The sequence below is a fragment of the Capra hircus genome, chromosome 10 (assembly GCF_001704415.2).
Source record: "Capra hircus breed San Clemente chromosome 10, ASM170441v1, whole genome shotgun sequence".
NCBI classification, from domain to species: domain Eukaryota; kingdom Metazoa; phylum Chordata; class Mammalia; order Artiodactyla; family Bovidae; genus Capra; species Capra hircus.
This window is the reverse complement of record NC_030817.1, coordinates 66227383-66254877: the sequence shown is the minus strand read 5'-3', so window position 1 is coordinate 66254877 and position 27495 is coordinate 66227383. Positions and strand designations below refer to the sequence as shown.

At 41.4% G+C, this 27495-nt stretch overlaps 3 protein-coding genes and 1 pseudogene across 6 annotated transcripts in view; 1 reads left to right on the top strand and 3 right to left on the bottom strand.

Moving 5' to 3' along the window:
• NUSAP1 (nucleolar and spindle associated protein 1) overlaps positions 1 to 5135 on the top strand; it is a 29584-nt gene extending 24449 nt beyond the window's left edge. For both annotated transcript variants that reach the window (XM_018054427.1, XM_005685504.3), the window contains exons 10-11: positions 3082 to 3190; positions 4249 to 5135. In XM_018054427.1, coding sequence (XP_017909916.1) covers positions 3082 to 3190; positions 4249 to 4345 — 206 coding nt within the window. In that variant the 3' untranslated portion in view covers positions 4346 to 5135. The remainder of the gene's footprint in view (positions 1 to 3081; positions 3191 to 4248) is intronic.
• On the bottom strand, positions 7175 to 27248 carry NDUFAF1 (NADH:ubiquinone oxidoreductase complex assembly factor 1). Of its 2 annotated transcripts, none has more exons than XM_005685510.3 (5): positions 27127 to 27248; positions 20887 to 21539; positions 17492 to 17677; positions 10338 to 10412; positions 7175 to 7402 (listed from the first exon to the last, which is right to left on the bottom strand). In XM_005685510.3, the coding sequence occupies exons 2-5, from the start codon at positions 21460 to 21462 to the stop codon at positions 7253 to 7255; spliced, it is 987 nt and encodes a 328-aa protein (XP_005685567.2). In that variant the 5' UTR covers positions 21463 to 21539; positions 27127 to 27248; the 3' UTR covers positions 7175 to 7252. The 2 variants fall into 2 exon arrangements, with proteins under 2 accessions (XP_005685567.2, XP_013822441.2); XM_013966987.2 differs by having other exon boundaries at positions 27120 to 27233.
• LOC108636995 lies at positions 24654 to 25651 on the bottom strand (annotated as a pseudogene). Its single transcript, XR_001918698.1, has one exon. The product of XR_001918698.1 is annotated as a small nuclear ribonucleoprotein-associated protein N pseudogene (transcript).
• Positions 25694 to 26366, bottom strand: LOC102182981 (SNRPN upstream reading frame protein). Its single transcript, XM_005685509.3, has one exon. The coding sequence runs from the start codon at positions 25947 to 25949 to the stop codon at positions 25734 to 25736; it is 216 nt and encodes a 71-aa protein (XP_005685566.1). The 5' UTR covers positions 25950 to 26366; the 3' UTR covers positions 25694 to 25733.

Genomic DNA, 27495 nt, shown 5'->3' with positions numbered 1-27495 from the left:
CAGTGGGTGTTGGCAATTTGATCTCTGGTTCCTCTGCCTTTTCTAAAACCAGCTTGAACATCAGGAAGTTCACGGTTCACGTATTGCTGAAGCCTGGCTTGGAGAATTTTGAGCATTACTTTACTAGCATGTGAGATGAGTGCAATTGTGCGGTAGTTTGAGCATTCTTTGGCATTGCCTTTCTTTGGGATTGGAATGAAAACTGACCCTTCCCAGTCCTGTGGCCACTGCTAAGTTATCCAAATTTGCTGGCATATTGAGTGCAGCACTTTTAAAGCATCTTGTTTCAGGATTTGAAATAGCTCTACTGGAATTCCATCACCTCCACTAGCTTTGTTTGTGGTGATGCTTCCTAAGGCCCACTTGACTTCACATTCCAGGATGTCTGGCTCTAGGTGAGTGATCACACCATCATGGTTACCTGGGTCATGAAGCTCTTTTTTGTACAGTTCTTCTGTGTATTCTTGCCACCTCTTCTTAATATCTTCTGCTTCTGTTAGGTCCATACCATTTTTGTCCTTTATCGAGCCCATCTTTGCATGAAATGTCCCCTTGGGATCTCTGATTTTCTTGAAGAGATCTCTAGTCTTTCCCATTCTATTGTTTTCCTCTTATTTCTTTGTATTGATCAGTGAGGAAGGCTTTCTTATCTCTCCTTGCTATTCTTTGGAACTCTGCATTCAAATGGGTATATCTTTCCTTTTCTCCTTTGCCTTTCACTTCTCTTCTTTTCTCAGCTATTTGTAAGGCCTCCTCAGACAGCCATTTTGCCTTTTTGCATTTCTGTTTCTTAGAGATGGTCCTGATCACTGCTTCCTGTACAATGTCACGAACCTCCGTCCATAGTTCTTCAGGCACTCTAGCAGATCTAATCTCTTGAATCTATTTGTCACGTCCATTGTATAATCATAAGGGATTTAATTTAGGTCATACCTGAATGGTCTAGTGGTTTTCCCTACTTTCTTCAATTTCAGCCTAAATTTGGCAATAAGGAGTTCATGATCAGAGCAACAGTCAGCTCCCAGTCTTGTTTTTTTGCTGACTTGTATAGAGCTTCTCCATCTTCTGCTGCAAAGAATAGCAGTCTGATTTCAGTACTGACCATCTGGTGATGTCCCATTGTAGAGTCTTCTCTTGTGTTGTTGGAAGAGAGTGTTTGCTATGACCAGTGTGTTCTCTTGGCAAAACTCTGTTAACCTTTGTCCTGCCTTATTTTGTGCTCCAAGGCCAAATTTGCCTGTTACTCCAGGTTATCTCTTGACTTCCTACTTTTGCATTTTAGTCCCCTATGATGAAAAGGACATCTTTTTGGGGTGTTAGTTCTAGGTCTTGTAGGTTTTCATAGAACCATTCAGTTTCAGCTTCTTCAGCATAACTGGTTAGGGCATAGACTTGGATTACTGTGATATTGAATGGTTTGCCTTGGAAATGAACAGAGATCATTCTGTCATTTTTGAGATTGCACCCAAGTACAGCATTTCAGACTCTTGTTGACTATGAGGGCTAGTCCATTTCATCTGAGGCATTCTTGCCCACAGTAGTAGATATAATGGTCATCTGAATTAAATTCACCCATTTCCATCCATTTTAGTTCACTGATTCCTAAAATGTTGAGGTTCACTCTTGCCATCTCCTGTTTGACCACTTCTAATTTGCCTTGATTCTTGGACCTAACATTCCAGGTTCCTATGCAGTATTGTTCTTTACAACATCGGACTTTATTTCCATCACCAGTCACATCCACAACTGGGTGGTGTTTTTGCTTTGGCTCCATCCCTTCATTCTTTCTGGAGTTATTTCTCCACTGATCTCCAGTAGCATATTGGGCACCTGCCTACCTGGGGGTTTCATCTTTCAGTGTCCTATCTTTTTGCCTTTTCATACTGTTCATGGGGTTCTCAAGGCAAGAAGACTGAAGTGGTTTGCCATTCCCTTCTCCAGTGGACCAGGTTTTGTCAGAACTCTCCACCATGACCCATCCGTCTTGGGTGGCCCTACACGGCACAGCTCATAGTTCCATTCCTTACTTAGTCTTATATTTCTTCATAGCACTGCCTGATGTTACCCTACTTGACAATTATCTGCCTCTACCGTTGGAAAACAGCAAGAATTGTTGACTTCTTGGTTCACTGCTCTGTCCTTAGCACCTAGAAGAGCCCCTTGCACACCAGGTTCTCCAGAAGTATTTGTCATGGGAATGACTGATCCCCCTAACTTCTACTGATGGTAGGAAACCTGGTTTAGAGCTTCACCTGTGCTTGTTATTTTAGATCCTAGGCAAGTCATTTAATTCCTTTATGAAAGGGAAAATAAACAAGTACTACTTCGGTGGTTACTGAGAGGGTCAAATGATGCAGCAAGTGTGAAAGTCCTTTTTATAAAATGGGAAACACTGCAAATGACAATCACTAGTACTCAGAAACAGGTCACACTATGCCAGTAAAGTAATACATAAACATCTGGAAATTTGGTCACAATTCTAAAGCCAACAAAATAGTCCTCCTTGTTCTGTCCCAAATACACAGCAATAGGTAACATTAATAAACTGCAAAGATGAAATACTATACTATTAAACATACCTATGCAATCTTGGGATTAAACTACCTAGTTGTTATGGCTGCTTTGATGTGCTGTGTAATTGGATTCAGTATTAAGAGGCTTTGGGGGGTTTTTTTGGTATTAAGATTTTTTTGTGACTTTCTAAGGATTAAAAAGTCAAAGAGGGAATTCCTGGCGGTCCAGTGGTTAGGACCCTGTGATTCCACTGCAGGGGCCTGAGTTCATTCCTAGTTGAGGAACCTAGGATCCCACAAGCCATGCAGTGTGGCCAAAAAAAAAAAAAAAAAACTTTTTAAAGTAGAAGACACTTGTTTTTAGAGGAAAAGAAAGTAATGTCTATCTGGAATATTAAACTGAAATTAATAGAATTATACTAGCAAATGTCTAAAGACAAAGTATAAATGTTGATAGCAAGCAGGTAGCCCACAAATAAGAGAGAATTAAAATAATAAATACAAGAATCTTCTTAAAGAAAAAAAAAAAAGAATCTTCTTAAATCTGTTTATCTCTGTCCTAAACTAGGAAAACTGAAACCATGGGGACAGTCTAAAGAAAACAATTCTCTACATGAGCATGTCAACAGAGTTAGCTTCCACAAGAAAACTTATAAACAACCTCGTCTCCAGACCAGGTAAGAACATAACTATTCAGTTCTATAGTTCTTTTAATTTGAAAAACTGTATAAAAGCAGAGTCTTTGGGACAGAGTCACAGAAATAGTGGAGTTTAAAAAGAAGGTAGAAGTGGAATCATATACAGCACTTAAAGTACATGTGCCTAGGCAGTATCACAGTGGGCTCTAACTGAGCAGGTGTGAGATGGCACCCACACATCGGCATTGTTTCTGAAGCTCTGCAGGTGATTCAGAAGACCCGGATTCAGAGCACTGCTCTTACATGACCTATCTACCCAAACAATGCACCTGGATGTTGCTCCAGATATCACTCATGTACCCAGGGCACCTAAGTATGCAGACAGATGTAAATTCTCACACCCAGGGAAACCAGGCTTACTAGGCTTCAAGGCCCTGCACAAGGGGAAACCCCAGTGTGATCCTTAGAGGCTTCTTTCTGCATGAAAACCAAGTTAATGCCAGAGTCTGTCCTGGGCTGCAGCTGGTCCTGGTTTGGTCGATTCCCTATGAGATACCCTCCTGACACAGATTTACCTATCATTTGACTGGACAGCTACCACCAAGACCTTATTATTTGCTATTAAAATCATTAACATGATTCTGGGCCTTTTTTTCCCCTCTTAATTCCTTCCCTCAAAAATCACGGTTGGCTTAAGTCAGTAGATCCTGGTTCCAATGCTAGCACTTTCGTTAGACAATGTGATTTTGAGCTTGAATTCTGACTTCCACAGATAGAGCTTTCTCACTTAAAACAAACTAAAAAAATCTACAGGTGTTGGATTCACTCTCCAAGCTGTCTTCTGGTTCTAATTTCATGCTTGGTTTTAGAATGCTGCTTTAACATAAGGAAAAAAAAATTTTCTAGCTTTTTAACATAAGTGACTTACAGGTATGGTTTCCATTGCACAGACCACTGGTCACGAGCGCAGTGTCCTGTAAAAGTGAATTTTACACTGGATGTCATTTTAAGTTTGGACATTATGCTAACCACAGGTGCTTTAAAGTGGTCTGTTTGGAGCTTCACCAGAGCCTAACATATAACCTGTCCTTTTGTAGGGAGGAACAACGAAAGAAACATGAGCAGGAGCGAAAGGAGAAGAAAGAAAAGGTCCTGGGAGTTCGAAGGGGCCTCATTATAGCTGAACGTTCATAATTTAGCATCCTGTAAATATTTTTTTTCTCCGAACCTTTTGTAAATATTTTTATACTGTCCTCTTAGTCAAAAGACCTTTTTCTGCTCTTAACTTTGTTCATATACATATATGTAGTGCCTGTGGCTTCTTCACATGCTATTTCCCTGAAAAGACATTACCTTTAAAACTCACAAACTCTTCTGAAATACTTTTTACCTAAGCCCCTACACAACTAGCTCAGTTTTCTACAAAAGACCCATCATAGATTCTTGACCTAGATTTTTAAAGTCAAGTGCCCTCTGCTGGCTCTAGTAACAGAACTTCCGTCCTCTTCTAGGCAAAAGCATTTTCCTGATGGTAGACAATTATAACACATACTTTAGTAGAAACTGAACAAGTTATGGATAGGGTAAGCTGTGAAAGGCCACCTCTTCATCCTCTAGAGAATCTAGTAATCTTACTGAAACTGTAGGCCATTTGGGTTGGTAAGACATCAGTATTTAACCTATGTGAAATGTTTCATTTAAGCTTTTGTGTACTTCATGTAATTGTCAATTACATATCTCTGTATTCTTAAAAACAAAACTATAGCTCATTCTAGCCTGGCTTATTTAGAAATACACAGGACCATATTGAAAGTTGGGGATTGCAGCTTTAAGGATTATTGTGCTCTGTCAAACTGATATCTTACTTGATTTATGCAAAAGACTAGAGTTGCTTAGTATCATATTCATGATTGTTGCACCTGAGTGGAGTGTGTGCGTTTTGTACGGCTTGAGATTTTCATGAATAAAATTTTTTCTCACGGTGGTAAGAGTCATTCTTTGTAAATGTAATTGGTTTCCAAAATTTACTTGACCAGCCAAGACTAATAAGAGCTGACTTGTACTCTTTGTGCATCCTTTCTTGACCTCCTGCTCCTAGAAGAAATGATTTGTCTTTCTTCTGTATTTTCACAGCACCTGTCAGATTCTATTAAACTTATTTTTATACACATATGAGCCCAGAGAACATGGCACAGAATATGGCATACTCCTGGGTGCTCAATAAACTCAGATTTTGCTATCAAGAGGCAGAGACCAGATCAATCAAGAAATGTTTGTCAACTACCCTGCTACCATAAAGGGAAAATGATAACTATTTTGGAAAACAGCTTTGTAGTTTCTTTAAAAATTTAAATATACATCTATCAGATGACCCAGAAATTCTCCTAAGAAATGAAAACATATGTCAACACCAAAACGTGCAAATATTTATAGCAATTTTATTCACAGTAGCCAAAAAGTAGAGAGAAATCCAACTGTCTATCAATAGATGGATTAAAGCACTAAAAAGTGAAATACTGATAATGCAACGTGGATGAACATCAAAGATGTTATGCGAAGTGAAAAGAAGCCAGACACAAACTTACACAGAAAGTAGATCAGTGATTATGGGGCTGAGATGGGAATGAAGAGTTTAGGTGTTTTAGTCACTAAGTTGTGTCTGACTCTTGAGACCCCATGGAGTATAGCCTGCCATGCTCCTCTGTCCATGGGATTTCCCAGGCAAAGATACTGGAGCAGGTTGCCATTTCCATCTCCAAGGGATCTTCCTGACCCAGGGATCGAACCCACGTCTCCTATGTTGCAGGCAGATTCTTTACCATCTGAGCCACCAGGGAAGCTGACAGAAATTTCCTAAAATTAGCTGCATAAAGACTGCACAATTCTGGAGGTCCAATGGTGAAGACATCGTGCTTTCACTGCTGTGGCCCCAGCTTCAACCCCTGATTGGGGAACTATGATCCTGCAAGCTGCATAGTATGCCCCCCCCAAAAAAAATCATTGAGTTTATACACTTAAAACAGATGAACTTTGTTATGTAAATTATACCTCAATAAAGCTGATAAAGACAAATAATTATATGAAAATATTTTAGGCCAAAATGATGGAAAAGCTGTCAGCCTTGTGTATTCTTATCTTAAAATTGGCTCTCGGATACTCTGGCTATATCATATAGTTTCCCATCTCCTCTAACAGGACAAGAATTGATCAGTTTAAACTTAATCAGGGTCTTGTTTCTGGCACATGCGATCTCTAATACTTAAAATGACTGGGGAAGCAGCCAAGGATCATGCATCTTTGGAGCACAAGCAATGTAGATGTTAGGGACTGCATGTTTGTGGCCACCACTCCCTCCCAATTCATATGTCGAAAATCCTAATCCCCAATGTGACTTGGTACTTAGAGGTGCACTTGGAAGCCTTTGGGAGGTAATCAGGTCATATGGGTGGAGCCCTCATGACAGGATTAATGCTATTATATGAAGAGACCAGAACCTGTTCTCTTCATGTAGGGATACAGTAAGAAGGCAGCTGTCTACAGCCAGGAAGCACTCACCAGACACCAGGCAGGCAGGCACCTTGATACTGGACTTCCCCGCCTCTAGAACTGGGAGAAATACACATGTGTTTCGTTTAAGCCACCTAGTCTACAGTGATTTGTTACAGAAGCCCAGGCAAAATAAAACAGGTATTTTTTTCCCAGTGACTTCTATAGCATCTTTATCTTAATGTTTTCTACAGCAGTCTCCTCTCCTGATAGCTAGATGAGAAAACAGAAGAAACGTATAGGGAATAGAATGAATGGTAGAAGGCCATCAACAGTCATTTCAGAGCCTCCCTGTTTTGGGAACCACCTATTAAGTACAGAAACTTCCTAAGAGGAATCACTCTAACCCAAAACAGTTGTTTACATAGTAACTCTGCATCATTACTTACATTCTTTAAGTTAAGGTATCACTTAACTGGTTGGTTCCTCTCAGCGGCATTTACCTATGTCTTAGGGAAGACATACAGCCAGTTTGGACACCATTTTAAAAATACTTTATTTTTGTGTCACTGTGGATTCTACTACCCTCAGCAATACAGAAATACCACATGATCACTATTTAAAAAGTCTTGGATTAAGCTCTGGAGAATTTTCATAGGCAAATTCTTCTGTGTGGGCCGGATCTGTAAATACTCCAATAAAATCTATTTCCAAGAAAAATGGACCATCCACTTTATCAGCCAGGGTGAATCCAATAGATGAGATCTAAATTTAAAACAGAGAAATTGATCAAAATCTTGTATGCTGTTGTTTTCCCTGGAGTTTTAAAATTCTGTAATTACTATAGCTTCATGTACATACTATCAGCCCTTAACATGTATACCATAGTACTCAAGTGCTGTAGCAAATTATAAGAAGTACATGACTGCTTTTCTTTCCACATTCTACTTCTCTCTTTAAAACAGTGCCACTTAAGACTAATAAGTAAAAGTGGATGTCTAATGGAGGTTCCTTGAAGCTCCCCTGAACTCTGTTTTAAAGCTAAAGTAAAATGTAGGCATGACCACACTGAAATTCCTCCAAGCAGGGGTATGGTTCACAGGACAGTTCTGAGTCAGCATCTGTTTAGGTATAACAGGAGTATACTTAAGTAGGAATTTTCATCTTTCATTTCAGTTCAGTTCAGTCGCTCACTCGTGTCCAACTCTGCGACCCCATGAATCGCAGCACGCCAGGCCTCCCTGTCCATCATCAACTGCCGGAGTTCACTCAGATTCACGTCCATCGAGTCAGTGATGCCATCCAGCCATCTCACCCTCTGTCATCCCCTTCTCCTCCTGCCCCCAATCCCTCCCAGCATCAGAGTCTTTTCCAATGAGTCAACTCTTTGCATGAGGTGGCCAAAGTACTGGAGTTTCAGCTTCAGCATCATTCCCTCCAAAGAAATTCCAGGGCCGATCTCCAGAATGGACTGGTTGGATCTCCTTGCAGTCCAAGGGACTCTCAAGAGTCTTCTCCAACACTAGAGTTCAAAAGCATCAATTCTATGGCGCTCAGCCTTCTTCACAGTCCAACTCTCACATCCATACCTGACCACAGGAAAAACCATAGCCTTGACTAGACAGGCCTTAGTCGGCAAAGTAATGTCTCTGCTTTTGAATATGCTATCTAGGTTGGTCATAACTTTTCTTCCAAGGAGTAAGTGTCTTTTAATTTCATGGCTGCAAGCACCATCTGCAGTGATTTTGGAGCCCCCAAAAATAAAGTCTGACGCTGTTTCCACTGTTTCCCCATCTATCTCCCATGAAGTGATGGGACCAGATGCCATGATCTTCGTTTTCTGAATGTTGAGCTTTAAGCCAACGTTTTCACTCTCCTCTTTCACTTTCTTTTTTTTTTTTTTTTTTTTAGTTTTTTATTTTTTAAATTTTAAAATCTTTAATTCTTACATGCGTTCCCAAACATGAACCCCCCTCCCACTTCCCTCCCCATAACATCTCTCTGGGTCATCCCCATGCACCAGCCCCAAACATGCTGTATCCTGCGTCAGACACAGACTGGCGATTCAATTCTTACATGATAGTATACATGTTAGAATCCTCTTTCACTTTCATCAAGAGGCTTTTTAGTTCCTCTTTACTTTCTGCCATAAGGGTGGTGTCATCTGCATATCTGAGGTTATTGATATTTCTCCAGGCAATCTTGATACCAGCTTGTGCTTCTTCCAGCCCAACGTTTCTCATGCTGTACCCTGCATAGAAGTTAAATAAGCAGGGTGACAATATACAGCCCTGACGTACTCCTTTCCCTATTTGGAACCAGTGTGTTGTTCCATGTCCAGTTCTAACTGTTGCTTCCTGACCTGCATACAGGTTTCTCAAGAGGCAGGTCAGGTGGTCTGGTACTCCCATCTCTTTCAGAATTTTCCACAGTTTATTGTGATTCACACAGTCAAAGGCTTTGGCATAGTCAATAAAGCAGAAATAGATGTTTTTCTGGAACTCTCTTGCTTTTTCCATGATCCAGCGGATGTTGGCAATTTGATCTCTGGTTCCTCTGCCTTTGCTAAAACCAGCTTGAACATCAGGAAGTTCACAGTTCACGTATTGCTGAAGCCTAGCTTGGAGAATTTTGAGCATTACTTTACTGGTGTGTGAGATGAGTGCAATTGTGCAGTAGTTTGAGCATTCTTTGGCATTGCTTTTCTTTGGGATTGGAATGAAGACTTTTCCAGTCCTGTGGCCACTGCTGAGTTTTCCAAATTTGCTGGCATACTGAGTGCAGCACTTTCATAGCATTATCTTTCAGGATTTGAAATAGCCCAACTGGAATTCCATCACTTCCACTAGCTTTGTTCCTAGTGATGTTTTCTAAGGCCCACTTGACTTCACATTCCAGGATGTCTGGCTCTAGGTGAGTGATCACACCATCATGATTATCTGGGTCATGAAGATCTTTTTTGTACAGTTCTTCCGTGTATTCTTGCCACCTCTTCTTAATATCTTCTGCTTCTGTTAGGTCCATACTATTTGTCCTTTATACAGCCCATCTTTGCATGAAATGTTCCCTTGGTATCTCTAATTTTCTTGAAGAGCTCTCTAGTCTTTCCCATTCTGTTGTTTTTCTCTATTTCTTTGCATTGATCACTGAGGAAGGCTTTCTTATCTCATCTTTCATTTGCCAGCCTTCAAAAATGAACTGAAATAATCCTCACAGTTCTATTTCACTAAAGGTAATAAAACAGTCTTTCCCTGATGCTGAGAAAGATTGAAGGCAGGAGGAGAAGGGGACGACAGAGGATGAGATGGTTGGATGGCATCACCGACTCAATGGACATGAGTTTGAGCAAGCTCCAGGAATTGGTGATGGACAGGGAAGCCTGGAGTACTGCAGTTCATGGGGTCGCAGAGTCAGACACGACTGAGCAACTGAGCTGAACTGAATATATATGGTCTTCCCAGGTGGCGCTAGTGGTAAGGAATTCACCTGCCAATGCAGGCGACACAAGAGACTCAGGTGTTAACGCTGCATTGGGAAGACTCCCTGGAGAAGGTAATGGCAACCCTCTCCAGCATTCTTGCCTGGGAAATCCCATGGACAGAGGAGCTTGGTGGGCTACAGACCACGGGGTCCCAAAGAGTCAGACACAACTAAGCACACACACAATACAGTTCTGAGTGAAAATACAGGAAAATGTCACCTTGTCAAGCAGAAGCTGGTACTGGGCATCCCGGATTCGTCCTTGGTTAGAGAAGAAAAATTTGGAGAAAGGGATCTGAAAGAAAAAACCATTGACTTCAAAGCTGAAATGTAAGCAACTGAGGCATTTGCATAGAACTCCAATGATAAAATAATAATGCTTTAAATTTAATTCTAAAATTATCTAACATGTGAAGTTACAACAAATGGCTTAGTTGTTTGGATAACAGATGGAAAAAAAATTTAATGAAATAATCTAAGTATTACAAGAAAACAGTTGTAAACCTTTGCAAGCCAGAAGTCCCAAAGGAAAAAATAAAAGAGTACAACTTTCTGGTGGCAAAAAAAAAAGTATCCTAAACACAAAACTTTTACAGATAACTAAGAAAAAGATCAAACAACCCAACAGAAAAATGGAGATGGGAGAAATAGGCACATCTGTATACTGTTAGGCGGACTGCAAATTAGCCCAACTCTTAGAGAACAGCTGACAGTTGTGGCACGCCGGATTCTAAGATGACCCCAGAGATTTCCAGCTTTCAGTGCACACACACCTTCTGCCAGGTATTCAGACACTAATCTTAGTGCTGCTGTGAAGGGACTCCACAGAAGTCGGGTCCCAAATCAGCTGACCTTAACAGAGGGAAGATGATCCTCTGTAGGTGTGCAATCTCTTGAGCTCATAAAAATGCCTGGTGAAGGAGGTTAGAAGCATCAGCGGGATTCAAAGGGGGAAGTGAGGGAGATTCTCCACTGCTGGCTTTGAAGACAGAGAAGCTCAATGGCAAGGAGTGTGGGCTGCTTACAGGACACAAGAGTGGCTTCCGGCTGACAACCAGTAAAGAAACAAAGATATCATTACAACCACAGGAACTCAATCAGGCCAATAATCAGAATAAGCTTGGAAGTGGATTCTTCCCCAGAGCCTCCAAGAAGAATACAGCCCAGCTGACACCTTGTGATATCAGCCTTAGAAGGCCCTGAACACTAAACCTGGCCATAGGCTTTCTAATCTGTGGCTTATAGAAAGTGAGCTAACAAATATGTTGTTTGAAGCTGCGAAGTCTGTGGTATTTTTAACACAGCAATAGGAAACTAACAGTAATACCTAAGAAAATTTGAAAAGCTATAACCTGACCTGCCAATTTCACTTTTAGAAATTTATATTACAGATAAACTCCGACAAACATATAAAGATGCAGCTTTTTCTAATAACAATGATGAAAAAAGGAAAAATAGAGGAATGGTTGAATAAATTATGGTGCAATCATATAACTAAACATTATACGGCTAATTTCAAAAATGCAGTATTAACAGATCTATACCTGATGCTGTGGGAAGACGTCCACAATATATTATTAGTAAAAAGGAAGATACAGACAAAATCTACAGGGTAAACATCATTTGTGTTATAAAAAACAAAATTTTTTTGGCCATGCAGTGCAGCTTGTGGGATCTTAGCTCTCTGACCAGGGACTGAACCCGAGCCCTGGTAGTGAAAGCCAAGTCCTAACCACTGCACTGCCAGAGAGTTTCCCTAAAAAGAAATTTTTGAAATGCCTCCAAAAAAATGAATAAATTTACTGTAGCAACTGGGAACAACCCAAGTGTCTATCAATAAAGGACTATTTCAATCAACTATTGGATACCCACATACAGAAAACAACAAACAAAATAACAAAAAACGAAGAATAATTACATGTAATGATATGGAATCTTTCCAGGATCTAAATTTTAAAAATATAAACCTGTACAGAAGGTGCATAAAGCATACTACTATTTTTAGTAAAAAAAATAAAATAAAAATGAAGTATATGTGCATATATATTTGCTTATTAAAAAGAACTGTAAACCTATGCAAGAAACTAATAAACATAGTTACCTATAGAGGGTGGGGGGGAGGGGAGAAGGGAACTGAATGGGAGTGAGAATTATTTGTACATATATCTATATTATTTTGATTTTTGAACCAAAAAAAAGTGAATTAAAAAACAAAATTTCAGATTATTTATTACCCAAAACACTTGTTGACATAAAGTGAAAGTGAAGGTCGCTTAGTCGTATCCAGCTTTTTGTGACCCCATGGACTATACAGTCCATGTAATTCTCCAGGCCAGAATGCTGGAGTGGATAGCTTTTCCCGTCTCCAGGGGATCTTCCCAACCCAGGGATTGAACTCAGGTCTCCCACCTTGCAGGTGGTTTCTTTACCAGCTGAGCCACAAGGGAAGCCCAAGAATACTGGAGTGGGTAGTCTATACCTTCTCCAGCAGATCTTCCTGACCCAGGAATCAAACCAGGGTCTCCTGCATTGCAGGCAGATTCTTTACCAACTGAGCTATGAGGGAAGCAAACAAACTCAATTCAAAGTTCATTTAATAAACCACCATTGCATAAGATCATGTTATTCAGAAAGCAAATTCAAGTGCAGTCACATCCTCATTTCTCACATCCTGCTCCCTTCATTTCTGTTAAGCAAACCTGGAAGGGACACCCCAGTTTCTCATTTTGCATCCTGGTTTGGCACTTAAACTGCCTCATTATTCCAAATGTATTCAAGGAGCATGTGTCACCCACCCTGCCCCCAGCCTTTTGTCTTTTTGTCACATAATTTGATAAGATCACTGTCCACACTAAGGGAATCTTTTAGCCTGGAAAAAAATGAAGCTAAGAAGGAGCATTAAGTCTGTATGATTTGCTTAAGAAAAAAAAAAAAGATAAACAATTGTTTTCTCTCTACAAATGACACTAGCATGCATAATTTTTCCATCACTGCTCTGTTTTCTTTCTATAATCAGTGTAAATACTTGCACATCTCACTTCTATTTACTAAGGAAGAATTATTTATGAAGAAGTAAACAGCAATTAATAACATTTAATTTTTAAAAATCTCTTCCCCAATACTTCCCTTAATAATTTAAAGAAAGGTGTTGCAAACAACTATTATTTCCAGCCAAAGACCAGAACATGTAACTTCAGGAAAGAAAGTAATAACTAATTGCTAATGATTAAATGGTAATGATACTAGAGAATAATTTGGCAATGTGCATCAAAGCTCTTAAAAACGTATGTATCATTTTTTCCTAGGTATTTCACTTCCAGGAAAACATCTTAAGAAAATAACTCAGGATGTTACCTTAGAGTTTGATGTAACAGTGAAAAGCTCTGAACACAATCTAAATGTACAACAATAGAGGATGGATTAAATAGTGTCTATTTATATTTGTGTAGATATTAAAACTGATATAGAAATATATTTCAACAGAAAATTGTTCATAAAATTCAGTTCAGTGAAAAATATATGTTATAAAATAGCACTGGCACAATATTATTTTCCTAAAAAAAATGTAATAGAAAAGTCTGAAGGTACATACTAAAATAAAAATAGTATTTTATTTCTGGGTAATGGGAACACAAAATTATTTACCTTTTCTGCATTTTCTATAATTTCTATAATGAAATACTTGTTTTATTTATCCATTACTTGCATACAAGTGTTACATATATAGTAATTTTGGGTTATATGTCTATATTAGTGTATAGATATATATCTGTGTGTGCGCGTACTCAGTTGCTCAGTCAGCCTCTGACTCTTTGTCATCCCATGGACTGTAGCCCACCAGGCTCCTCTGTCCATGGGTTTTCCCAGGCAGGAATACTGGAGTGGATTGCCATTTCCTCCTCCAGGGGATCCTCACAACCCAAGGATCAAACCCGTCTCCTGCGTCTCCTGCATTGGCAGGTGGATTCTTTACCACTGAGCCATATGGGAAGCTCAGATATGTATGTAACGCCTATTATATGCGAGGCACTGCACTGCTCTAGGTACAAGGGAAACAGCTATGAACAATACAAAGTCCCTGCTCTCAAAATTTACAGAATTTATGTTCCAGAGGAGCAGAGTAGACAGTGACAATAAACAGACAACTGAATGAACAAATAATTGTACTTAATGGTTAGCTCTGCTGCTGCTGCTGCTGCTGCTGCTGCTGCTAAGTCGCTTCAGTCGTGTCTGACTCTCTGCGACCCCATAGACGGCAGCCCACCAGGCTCCGCTGTCCCTGGGATTCTCCAGGCAAGAACACTGGAGTGGGCTGCCATTTCCTTCTCCAATGCATGAAAGTAAAAAGTGAAAGTGAAGTCACTGAGTTGTGTACAAACTCTCAGCGACCCCATGGACTGCAGCATACCAGGCTCCTCCGTCCATGGGATTTTCCAGGCAAGAGTACTGGAGTGGGAGGAAAAAAAAACAACAGGATATTATTATTGTGTGAGAGGATGCAACTCTAGCTAGAGGGATCAGGAAAGGCCTCTCTGAGGTCACTTTTGGGCTGAGAAGTGATTGGTAAGAGAAAGCACATGAAGAGCATGCCCATAGGATACAGCATGAAACACAAAGGCTCTGACAGAAGTAAATCTGAGTTTGACACACACAAAAGGGGCCGTATGGAAGAGGGCAGGAGGAGGAGGAGAGACTGAAGATGAAGACCGGGTCTGCTACTATATGCCCCAGGGTCATGGCAAAGAGTTTGGACTGTATTCTAATAAAGAGAGATCGCTGGAGGGTTTTAAGCATGTGAGTGATGTAATCTGAACTATGCTTTAGAAAGATCACTCTGGCTGTGTGTGCACAGTGGACTTTAGGAGCTAAGAGGACAAAAGAAACTCTTGCAGTAATCCCAAGGCCTGAACTAGGGTGAGAGTGGAAGAGATAGCTAGAAATAGACATGTATTTTGGAAGGAGATGTGAAAGAAATCTTTAACACTGGATGTGGGTTGGGGTGAAAGGAATCCAGGATGACTCTTAGGTTGAAGTATGAGCAAAATGGAGATTTTCCTTTGAATTTATAGATTAAAAACCTTCAATAGACAGAAGAAAGGAATGCACACTTGGTTTTGCCCTCATTCCCTGAATCTTCATTTATTTTCCTTCAGGTTAATACTTTTTACCTTCTAAAAGTTTGTTCTCCCTACAAAATATGACTGCCTTATAGTACGAAGAAATAAACAGAATAAAAACATTGATAACGTAAAGTATGAAGTATTTATTCCTCTTAAGGGAGCCTTTCTACTCAACTAGGGACACTAGCTAGGTACAGTTGCCTGGAAGAAATGATATGGCAGGAACTTAAAAAGAATCACCTACAGTACTTGTGCACAGAGCAGAGATATGCTTATGACTCTGCATGGACCTGGCCATACCCTTATCAAAAGTATTTACTGGAGGACTTCCCTGGTGGCATGGTACATAGGAATCATCTACCAACGCAGGAGACACAGGTTTGATCCCTGGTCTGGGAAGATCCCATATGCTGTGGAACAACTAAGTCCATGCGTCACAACTACTAAGCCCGAGAGCTACAAGCACTGAACACGCACACTCTAAGGCATATGTTCCACAAGAGAAGCCACCGCAGTGAGAAGCGCATGCAATACAATGAAAAGCAGTCCTTGCTCACTGCAGCTAGGGAAAGCCCACACAGCAATGAAGACTCAGCGCAACCAAAAATAAATAATATTTTTTTAAAAGTATTTACTGATTAGTAAGCTATTTCAAATCCTGAAAGATGATGCCGTGAAAGTGCTGCACTCAATATGCCAGCAAATTTGGAAAACTCAGCAGAGGCCACAGGACTGGAAAAGGTCAGTTTTCATTCCAATCCCAAAGAAAGGCAATGCAAAAGAATGCTCAAACTACCGCACAACTGCACTCATCTCACACACCAGTAAAGTAATGCTCAAAATTCTCCAAGCCAGGCTTCAGCAATACATGAACCGTGAACTCCCTGATGTTCAAGCTGGTTTTAGAAAAGGCAGAGGAACCAGAGATCAAATTGCCAACATCCGCTGGATCATGGAAAAAGCAAGAGTTCCAGAAAAACATCTATTTCTGCCTTATTGACTATGCCAAAGCCTTTGACTATGTGGATCACAATAAACTGTGGAAAATTCTGAAAGAGATGGGACTATCAGACCACCTGACCTGCCTCTTGCGAAATCTATATGCAGGTCAGGAAGCAACAGTTAAAACTGGACATGGAACAACACACTGGTTCCAAATAGGAAAAGGAGTACGTCAAGGCTGTATATTGTCACCCTGCTTATTTAACTTCTATACAGAGTACATGATGAGAAATGCTGGACTGGAAGAAACACAAGCTGGAATCAAGATTGCTGGGAGAAATCTCAATAACCTCAGATATGCAGATAACACCACCCTTACGGCAGAAAGTAAAGAGAAACTAAACAGCCTCTTGATGAAAGTGAAAGAGGAGAGTGAAAAAGCTGGCTTAAAGCTCAACATTCAGAAAACAAAGATCATGGCATCCGGTCCCATCACTTCATGGGAAATAGATGGGGAAACAGTGGAAATAGTGTCAGACTTTAATTCGGGGGGCTCCAAAATCACTGCAGATGGTGACTGAAGCCATGAAATTAAAAGACGCTTACTCCTTGGAAGAAAAGTTGTGACCAACCTAGATACCATATTCAAAAGCAGAGACATTACTTTGCCGACTAAGGTCCGTCTAGTCAAGGCTATGGTTTTTCCAGTGGTCATGTATGGATGTGAGAGTTGGACTGTGAAGAAGGCTGAGCACCGAAGAATTGATGCTTTTGAACTGTGGTGTTGGAGAAGACTCTTGAGATTCCCTTGGACTGCAAGGAGATCCAACCAGTCCATTCTGAAGGAGATCAGCCCTGGGAAGGAATTCTTTGGAAGGAATGATGCTAAAGCTCAAACTCCAGTACTTTGGCCACCTCATGCGAAGAGCTGACTCACTGGAAAAGACTCTGATGCTGGCAGGGATTGGGGGCAGGAGGAGAAGGGGACGACAGAGGATGAGATGGCTGAATGGCATCACTGACCCGATGCACGTGAGTCTGAGTGAACTCCAGGAGATGGTGATGGACAGGGAGGCCTGGCGTGCTGCGATTTATGGGGTCGCAAAGAGTCAGACACAACTGAGCGACTGAACTGAACTAAAGCGAACATTTATATTAATGAAAGAAAAAAATCAATTATGTAAATCTTGCCTTTAGGTCCTCTTCCTTCTTTCCCTTCCCATAGTCCAAGAGGAATTAATAAGAAAACTACAATGTAACCATGACCAAAAGACCTCTTTTTCATACAAGAAAAGACTTGTGCTGTTGTTACCTTGACCTCCTGCCAGTAGGGCCCCCCACGGGTGAACATGAAGTAACTGTACATCTGATCCTTCCTCTGGATTATATCTGTGTCCTCCCTGATATTCACCATCCAAGGTCGACCATCTCCACGGACACGGAGATACAGAGTGTTGAACTGGGACCAATCGTAAGATCTCTTCATTTCAAAAGGGCCCTAAGGTACAGAAAAGAATGTTAATTTTACCTCATTTTCCACTATTAGCAAAATGTGAGTCACCATCACCTTTTACAGCATCAAAAGGATCAACAAGCCATTTTCCTGCCTTTTTCTGCTTTCTACCACTTTATGAAGGCAGATAAATCTGATGACTCTTATTTTAGCACAAAATACTGACCTAGTTAAATGTTTCTAAGTTAATGTTCAAGGCATGATTTGCACAGGACAATGTTTACATGGGATAGACACGTGTGTCACTGAACAGAAATGAATTACTGCATGTATTTTCTTTCCTTGGGTCTAGAGAGCAATGGCTTCTGAGTGGGCCATTTTACTGAAACTGCCTTCCCTTAAATCAGAAAACTATGAAACACCTCAAGTTGTGTTTTTGTTGTTGGCCACATAGCATGAGGGACCTTAGTTCACTGACTAGGGATTGAAACCTGTGCCCCTGCAGAAGCACAGAGTCCTAATCACTGGGCTGTCAGGGAATTCTAGACCTCAATTTTTAAAACCAATATTATTTTAACAGCTACCATCCATTGAAAATATACATTAACCACTTGGTATGCATAATTTAATCTTCACAATAGCCCTATGAAATAGGAGCTATCATTGTTTTCCATTTTATAGATGAATCAACTGAGCACTCAACTCATAACTGGTAGGTCCAGTGCTGTTTAACTCCAAAATCTATGTTCTTAAAAACTACCTAAATGGTCTCTCTTTGAAAGCAGAATGTAGTATTAGTTTCCAAAGGTATTTGTTACTTCAGAGCTCATCTGATTTCAATAATACCAATGCTCAGATATGAACTCTTACTTACTAGCCAAACAATTTCAGACAAACTACAGAATCTCCCCAAGCCTGTTTCCTCATCTGTAAAAGTGAGATGGTTATACCTTACAAGATTGATGTCGGGAATAAAAGAGATAATGTATATAATTAGCACAAGAACTGGCAGGGTACACTTACCAATGTTATCAACTATTTTCATTATTCCACAGGTTATCACAGAATTATTTTCTACTGTGGACTGACCAAATCTATTCTGTGGATTTTCAAGGCCTGAAATAAAATCTTCCATGCAACTTTGTTACTGCTGAAAGAACACTTTCCTTTCTTTTTCAGGATTATCTTGAGAGAGGGTCTAATACTATTCCCACCATTTTCTTTTCTACCATAACCAAGCAAACAACCAATGGTTGTGGCCACTACCAGGCACAGGAGCCTGTCCAGAGCAGCCCTGAAACAACCGCTGATCAGCAAATTTGCCAAAAGCAACAGGCTGGTGGTGAGACAAAGGAGCTGACCAAAGCAGCTTTGGAAAATGGTGTTCTGACTGGAAACCAGAAGGCTAACGACAAATACTATACATAAGCATTGTATGCTAGTTGGTAAAGATGATTCTCACAGGGTTATGGGTTGTAAATTCTGAAACAGCTTTCCATGTAGGGTTGAATTAATAAGTAAATGTATGGTAAATGGTGGGAGACAGGTTTCACACTATTACAGACAGAAGTTATCAACACACAAGAGAGAGGAGGCTAGAGTAAATCATGTGGTACTGGATTAGAGTCAAAGCATCAGTATGAACTCATACTTAGCTTAGTATATATAAATAGTTACAGACGTGTTTCCACAAGCTGATATGCAAATATATATTTCCTAGCTGTGTCCACTGAGAGGTCCTAAATATAGTGTCAAAACAGATCTTGGTTTCTAATACCATTTAAAAATAAATGAGGGCTTCTTTGAGAAATGGCTAATTCTAGGGTTGGAACTTTCACTTTCACTTTCAAGCATTGGAGAAGGAAATGGCAACCCACTCCAGTGTTTTTGCCTGGAGAATCCCAGGGATGGCAGAGCCTGGTGGGCTGCTGTCTATGGGGTCGCACAGAGTCAGACACAACTGAAATAACTTAGCAGTAGCAGCAGGGTTGGAACAGAGAAAAATACGAAATGAGCTATGGCATCTTACAGTGCCAAAAAGTGCTCAAAAAAACAAAAGGATGGTGGCAAGTCAAAGGGACAGGTACAATCCAGTGGCCAAAGCTGGAACAATTTGAACAACAAAATAAATAACATGGTATTGGATCATAACCCAAAGTGTAAGTCTATTCTAAATGACTGAATAAATAAATAAATGTGGGAGAAGAAAAAAAACCTTCCTTTGTGAAGAATTGAAATTTCAAATAATTTATGAAAATACTACCCCTTCCAGGATATAGAACTTAATCCCATACCCTACCCCACGCCTTGAATGTAGGGTACACTTAGTGACTTGTTTCCAAAGAACAGAATATGAAAAGAGGTGGGGGGTGGGGTAAGTACTTAACAATGGAGTAACCTGGGGGGGTAAGTACTTAACAATGGAATAACCTAGCAAACACTACCCTGACCAGGTGACCAACATTAACATATCAGTGATGAGTCAGGTTGCTAGGATATATCCCTGATATGATGGGAAGTGTACTTCAACTCTATGTTCTCAGCTTCCCTGGTGGCTCAGAGGTTAGCCTCTTCCTTCAATGCGGGAGACCTGGGTTCAATCCCTGGGTCAGGAAGATCCTCTGGAGAAGGAAATGGTAACCCACTCCAGTATTCTTGCCTGGAGAATTCCATGGACGAAGAAGCCTGGTAGGCTACTGTCCATGGGGTTGCAGAGTCGGACACGACTGAGCGACTTATTTTTCCTAAAACCTAGAACCTCAGTCTAACCAGGGCGTAAAAAATCAGAAAATTCCAAATTGAGGATCATTCTACAAAATAGCTGACCTCAAATCCTCAAGAAAAATAAGGAAAGACTAAGAAACTGTCACAGAAATAGTTTACTTGAAAAAAAATCCACAGGCTGGCCCTACTTCCCACTCTAAGGAACACCAAGCCATCAGAGGGTCTGTGGGCTATGTCAGAGGAGATGCAAACCTCCCTAGATTACCGTTTAAATGTCTACCCTCCCTCAAACATAAGTGTGCCTCATCCTGGCCAATAGATGTCCAGAAACATGTAGCCTCTCTTTAGGAACCACTTTCCCCTCGTGCTTATGAAACGTTACACTTGTGCCCAGTGGTTATTTACCCCCATACACAAGATGAGACACCAGGTGTTGTCATTTACAGAAATAAAACCTATCTGCTACAGCTCGTGCTACATGAAGTCCACCTCAGTTCACCAGAAAACTGCAGCTCCTGAATTTCACGTACCCTTGGAATCTTGGATACCATAGCACAGTACCCACTTCGGCCACTTTCCCCATCCTGGGGCGCCTCAGAGCTCAGAGTTCCATACAGCAGCGCACTTTGGTTATTCTTGCCCATTTTCAGGAACACTTCACTTCTGCCACCAATCGCTTTATCAGAAGTTACTGTCCACTTATCCAAATCTTCTTTGCTACGGAATTGCCAGACGACCTTGGCTTGGTCCATCAAGACCTCATGCAGAGGGCGGCCTTCAGGCCCTATCCAATATTTCACAATATCATCCTTCAAACGCCTAAAATGGTCCTTCATTTCTTCTTTAATTGCTTTATCAAAACTAATTTCAGGCTTGTCCTCAGGAGAAGTTATTTCCAAAGCAACTTCCCTCTGGTGACGTTCTTCCAAATTCCCTTTAGTCTTCCTCTGAGAAGAGGCCTTGCCAGGAGCAGCCACCGGTTTCTGAAAACTACTGGAACAATAGTCTGCAAAGTGAGTCCCCCAAAATGGACAAGAGGCAACTCTTGGCTTTTGGCATTTTCTGAGAATATAAGTGCCATTCAACAATTTATGAACCAAAGCCATGATTTAAAAAAAAAAAAAATGTAAATTTTTCCCAGGGCTACCAGGGAAAGAAGCTTCAGCAAATAGCCCAATTCCACCTATAATAAAAGAGACAGTGAAGAGTTACTAGTGTACCAATGAATACATCATATTTCATATTCAACACAGATCATGTACTGTGAAATTCATTAAGTTATTTTCTAATTCTATAAATATTTGCTATGAGCAGAAAAAGGTTTACACTGTATATAATGTATCCCACTGCTTTATGAAAACAGGCCAAGATGAACAGAAACACAACCTCCTTCATGGAGTTAATGATCAGCCCCCAAATAATTCAAGAATGTGCTTCAAAAGGTAGTGTCAACTTTAAGAAAATTTTTATGCTACATTTTAAAAGAAATAATTGGTTCCTAAAATAAAATATTCAACTAATTCACTCCAAGATTGAGGCTAACTGACATTTTAGCACTAAGATTACAGTCTGCTTGTAGAGTCAGAAGACTGTACAGCTAGAACTGTTTACCCTCAAAGCAAAAACTCTCAAAGAAGTTGATCTTCTTTTCCTTGAAGTTGGCCTTCATTTCCTTAGGGGAAAGGCTGTGATAACACCTCCCCTACCTACCTTAAGGGATTCTTCTGTTGATCAGATGGATTGATGGCTATAATAGGGTTCTCTGATCCAGTTAAGTCTGACAAGATCCCCAAGAGTCTTCATGTCTAATAAGCTACTAGTCCAAGGCCCATATTTTGAGTAACAAGGTTTTGACTATCAGTCACTACTTGAGGTCCTCAACGATAGGACCTAAACCATAGTAGCAATAATACCATTACATTTAAATGCCATTCTTAATATTTTCAAACCACCCTGACAAATATTATCTCATTTAATCCACATAAGCCTCCTATAAGACAGTCAGGTAGATATTTCCTTTCAGAAAGAAATAGACACCAACAGGTGAAGTAACCTGCCCAAGATTACAACGCTAATCAATATGGAAGCAAGCACTAGAACCCTGGCCTTAAATGTTCCCATTTGACACTGCTGGCTCTCTATATGTAAAACATTAGTTACATAACTTCTATGTCTATACTGAAGTAACAACTTTGCTTTTGCAAAAACATTTAATGATTCCTGGCAGGCAGTGCTCCAAGAACCAGGAAGGCTAAATAGGAAGGCTACCAATCCCCTCTCCTACTTATTCCAGCTACCCTGAAAATGAAATAAAATATGCAATGCTAATTTCATCATCTTTCTCTCACCAGAGAGGAGAGAGAAGAAACAAAAACAAAAAATCACCCACTACTAAGAATACAGTACTGAGAAACAAGATGGAATGCTGAGAACTTTAAAAGCTTCAAAAATGCCCCAAATCTAACAACTCAGCTCACCTGCCTCAGTTGCTTAAGAGTCTACATCAAAATGGCACCCAGACCCCTCTATCTACAAAACAGGACTGGTCACCTTTCTAGACTGCCCCTCCTCCCTCACTCCCTACATCAGGTGGCTCATGACCTCATCTCTCCTAAGTCACTGCATTCCAGACGTGCACCTCTACCTCCAATCTACCCTACTACTCTCAGCATCTACAGAGGGCCTAAAACACAAAACTGATTCTTTATCTTCTCAGACTAAAATTCTTCAGAGGCTCTCATGGTCTTCAGAATAAGACTCAACTTTCTCCACAGGGTCTGTGAGACTCCTCCAGATCTAGCCTCTGCTCATCTTTCCGATATTCCCTCTAATCACACCCTACTCTGCTCTAATCACAGAGAACACCTGTTTTCCAGAAACTGCCACCCAGCACTCCCTGTCTAGGCATCATGTCTTAGCAGATTGCTGCTCCTAGGCCAGAAATGCCCTCTACTGATTTCTGCTGGCTAATTTATCCTTTGAGACTCAGCTCAGACATCCGTCACCTCCTCAAAGAACCCTTAATTACTCAACTCCACCAAGACCTTTTGATGTGGTCTCACTGCATACTAGGCTTAAGCTTTCTCCCGCTACCATTTATTGCCAGTTCCCTTGTCAGTCTCCCTGGCAGACTGAAAGTGTCTTAAAGGGAGAGACCATCTTCACCACGGTACTTTCAACTCCCAGGATGGTGCCAGACATGCGGCAGGCCTATAATATTTGTCAAACAGATAATATTTCCACATTTATCCACCAACACTACCACTAGTGTCTTGGTTCAGGGTTTTAGTGATTCTTCCCAGAACTATTGAAATTCCTCTAACAAAGGGCTTCTTGGGCTTCCCTGGTGTTCCAGCGGTTAAGAACTCACCTTGCAATGCAAAGCACACCAGTTCGATACCTGGTCCGGGAAGATCCCACATGCAGCAAGGCAGCTAAGCCCCCTATGCCACAACTACTGAGCCCACATGCTGCAACTACTGAAGCCCTCTTGCCTAGAGCTCATACTCTGCAACAAGAGAAGCCACCACATGAGAAGCCCACACACCACAACAAAGAGTAGCCCTGGCTCACCACAACTAGAGAAAGTCCACACACGGCAACGAAGACCCACCACAGCCAAAAAATAGATTAAAAAAAATTTTTTATAAAGGGGGGAGAGGCTTCTCAAACTTTAAAGTGCCTTGAATTTTATGGGAATTTTGTTAAAGTGCAGATCCTGATTTAGTGGGCACAGGATGGGGCCTGATATTCTGTATTTCTAACAAGTCCCCAGGTGATTGCTGGTGCAGAGAACACCTTTTAGGATTTAGTAAAGTCCTAACTCATCTCTCTGACTCTGACCTCCTTCTCTGCCAATCCAACCTTTGACTGGCAACAAAGGGAATTTTTCTAAATATGATGGCCCTCCCCTTACTCAGCAATTCTGTCCAGAAATTAAAACTCCTAAAATGGTACACAAGGCCATTCAAAATGCACCCAATTCCTTGGTCTCACTTTTCACTTTCATGGGTGATACCCTCAGCTCTTAACTACAATCATGTCTGATATACAAAAACACATCACTCAAAAATGACAAAAGTGACCAAACATTCTACTATCCTGGCTAATACAAGTGACTGCCATACCTGACCAGTCATAGCATTAGCCTCATTCTAGATACATAAGCTTCTTTCCTAATCATAGAATTACTTCCATCTCTCAACTACTTTCCCCCAAATCATATAACAGAAACCTAAGTCCAACAATAAGTCCCTTCTAACACCCTTTATTTATTTATTTATTTATACAACAGTACTTCACAGTTTAATTGCTCTATGCATTTATTAGCTAATATTAATGGAGCAGAAGGGGACAAAAGCTCACAAACATTTCACACATTTCACAAGCTGCACTGCAGGACAAAAAGTGACTAAGAAGGATCAACAGTATCCTAGGGTCTTGGTGGATGCATTCCTGGGGGAGGTGGACCTCTTATCCCTGGTGGAGGGGGTCTCATTCCTGGAGGGGGCATGCCTATTGGCGTCCCAAGAGTAGGAGGAAGCCCAATTGGTGGGCCCATGGGTGGTCTCATACCAGGCGGAGGAGCCATAATTCCTGGAGGTGGGGTTGCTCGACCAGCAGGTGCAGGTGCAGTCCCCCGTCCTGGTGGATACTGAGTTGGAGCTCCAGCAATGCTGGCAGTAGCAGCAACTGCAGCAGCTGCTACAGTGCCTCTTCCCTGTGGGGTCATTACCTGTTGAGATGGGCCCCCAACCCCTCGGACAGGGCCTGCTGATCCAGCAGGAGCCTGGGGAATTGGAACACCAGTTGGAACGCCTCTGCCAGCTGCCCTGCCAACCCCAGGGCCCCCTGCAGCTCCAGCAAGTGGTACCCGAGCAAGGCCAGTATCTTTGGGGGGTGGTCCCTCCACAGTCATGGAAACCAAGTTCTCCCCACGCAACAACACCAGACCCAAAACTCGCTTTTCTTCACGCTCTGGCTGCTTAGCATTCTTTGGCTTGATCTTCCTGAAATCATCACAATCACAGAGGATCAAGTTCATATGCTTGTCAAAAGCCTTAAAGGTGCCAATGAAGATACGACCATCTTGCAGGATACATCTCATCCTATAGTCAAAGCGTCTTGCTACTCTTTCCCACAGTCATGATTGCTGTTCCACCAAATGTCCACAGGAAAGTTTCAGGATCCTTAAGACCTAAGGGAAGGCTACAGATAAAGGTATGATGCAGGTTCTCTTACAAACAATGCAAGCTGAGGCAGAAGCTTCAAATAGTAGATGGAGCCTGCTTAAGATGTCCTTTGTCAAAAGGCAACATACCACTACTGAATGCTTACATGTATGTACAGTCAACTTTCTTGGTGTTCCAATACTTCTTTAACCACCTCTTGGTGTCTCAGCTAAGAATGCCTGTCTCAGTTCTGCCTGGAAATCCACCACAGGTACTTGCTGCTGCTGAGATCGCCTCAGGTACACGTGACACTCCTGGTTGCTCAGTGAGGCTGTCCTTCTTCGTTTGACTTGGACTTCCACCTCTGGTACGTGCTGTTCTGTAGTCCGTCTCAAGTGTAAACGGTCCCTGGCCCGCTCCATCGCGCCGCTGGCCGCTCCTCAGAACACAACGTCACGCATCTCCGGCTGGCAGACCGCGCTGCGCTCCTCCGCCGCCACGGCACCACTCCTCTAACACCCTTTAAATGAGATGTCCCATGGCTTTATGTATTCTCTTCCACTACAGTAAGCCCAACTTGTTCAGCTATAAAGATGTTCCTGGTGGCTTCTGAATGGAGGGCACTGACACTGCTCTCCATCCGTCTTCTCATGAGAACCTGTGCATACATCTCACAGCCCTTACATACTATTAGAATCTTGCTTTTATCTGTCTACCTCAGTAGCCTGGCTTTAATCTTGGACTATGGCTTGAACATAACTGATGCTCAAATGTCTGCTAAAATAAATGAACATCTTGTAAACGGTACGTTTTCACATGGACAAAAAGTAGAAGGGAACCAGGAGAAATAACCACAGTTGATCTCACATCCTGGAATCACAGGTAATATCTAAATTTCCCTGACTTCTTTAATTGATTTTTAACCTCTACATATACAGAAATTTGGGAAATAAATGATAAGCCTTTAAAATGGAATCTGTACAATCCTAAACACGAATTCTCATGAATACCATGCTTAGGTTACACTAGTGAGTGGCAAATGAGGAGTATATACAAAACATGCATATACACTAAGATGGACAAAAAAGATTTGGGGGCAAAGAAGAAGAAAAAGAATAGTGTGTAGGACAACGAGACTATACGTAATATTATTCACTATTTTTCAACCTATCAATCGTGTTACTACTTCTCTAATAACTTTAATTGAAGTGTTTTGTTTCATTCTATTACCGATAAACATGAAGTCAAAATCATTAACTGGATGATCTCCAGATGAAGTTGCTGAGTTTTCCTGACAGTGTAACCTAAGCGGCTAAAAGAGAGCAGTATTAGCGAAGTTTGTGTACCCAAAGCTTACGATATGCCAGAAACCGTTCTGAGTGCATTGATATTTTCACAACAACGATGAGAAAGGTACTATAATTATTCCAAATGCAGAGACAAACAAATGGAGGTTCCAAAATTAAATCACCCGAGGTCATACAACTAGTAACTGGCCAGAGTTACTCTAGTAACCCCAGAATTATTCTAGTAACCCCAGAGTCCCAGTGTTTAGTCGGGGAGCGATCGTGACCGTGCCAGAGCCCCCTTACCCTTCACCTGCTAGGGCCGTGTCACTCTCACAAGCTCCCGACACGCCAACTCCAAGCAGGCGCTCACTTGCCTCCCCTGCCGGCGCCTCAGAGTGACTTCCGCTCGACTCCCCGCTTTTCCAGACCGGGTACGCCACTTTTCCTGTGCGGGGGCCATCTGTTTTTCCTGTCCGGAGTAAAACCAGGCCTGATGACTCTAGAGTTCCGGCTGGGTGCAGATGGGGGAAAGAGTAATAATCTCAGAGCTCTGTGAACTGAGGGGGTTTTTTGGTCGGCTAGATTCCCAAAGGCTTCCCCACCCCGATCGCCAACCGCCAGATTTTTTCTGCCCTGTGTGAGGAAGTGGGGAGAATTTAGAGAAGCTTTTCGCCTCTCC

Excerpts from the sequence above, each read along its gene's own strand:
- NDUFAF1 (XM_005685510.3), bottom strand. The coding sequence starts at position 21,462 with ATGGCTTTGGTTCATAAATTGTTGAATGGCACTTATATTCTCAGAAAA. Across the intron at positions 17,678-20,886 it reads TGGTATCCAAGATTCCAAGG|GGCCCTTTTGAAATGAAGAG; the intron begins GTACGTGAAATT and ends TCTGTACCTTAG. Across the intron at positions 10,413-17,491 it reads CCTACTGGCAGGAGGTCAAG|ATCCCTTTCTCCAAATTTTT; the intron begins GTAACAACAGCA and ends TTTTTCTTTCAG.
- LOC102182981 (XM_005685509.3), bottom strand. The coding sequence starts at position 25,949 with ATGGAGCGGGCCAGGGACCGTTTACACTTGAGACGGACTACAGAACAG.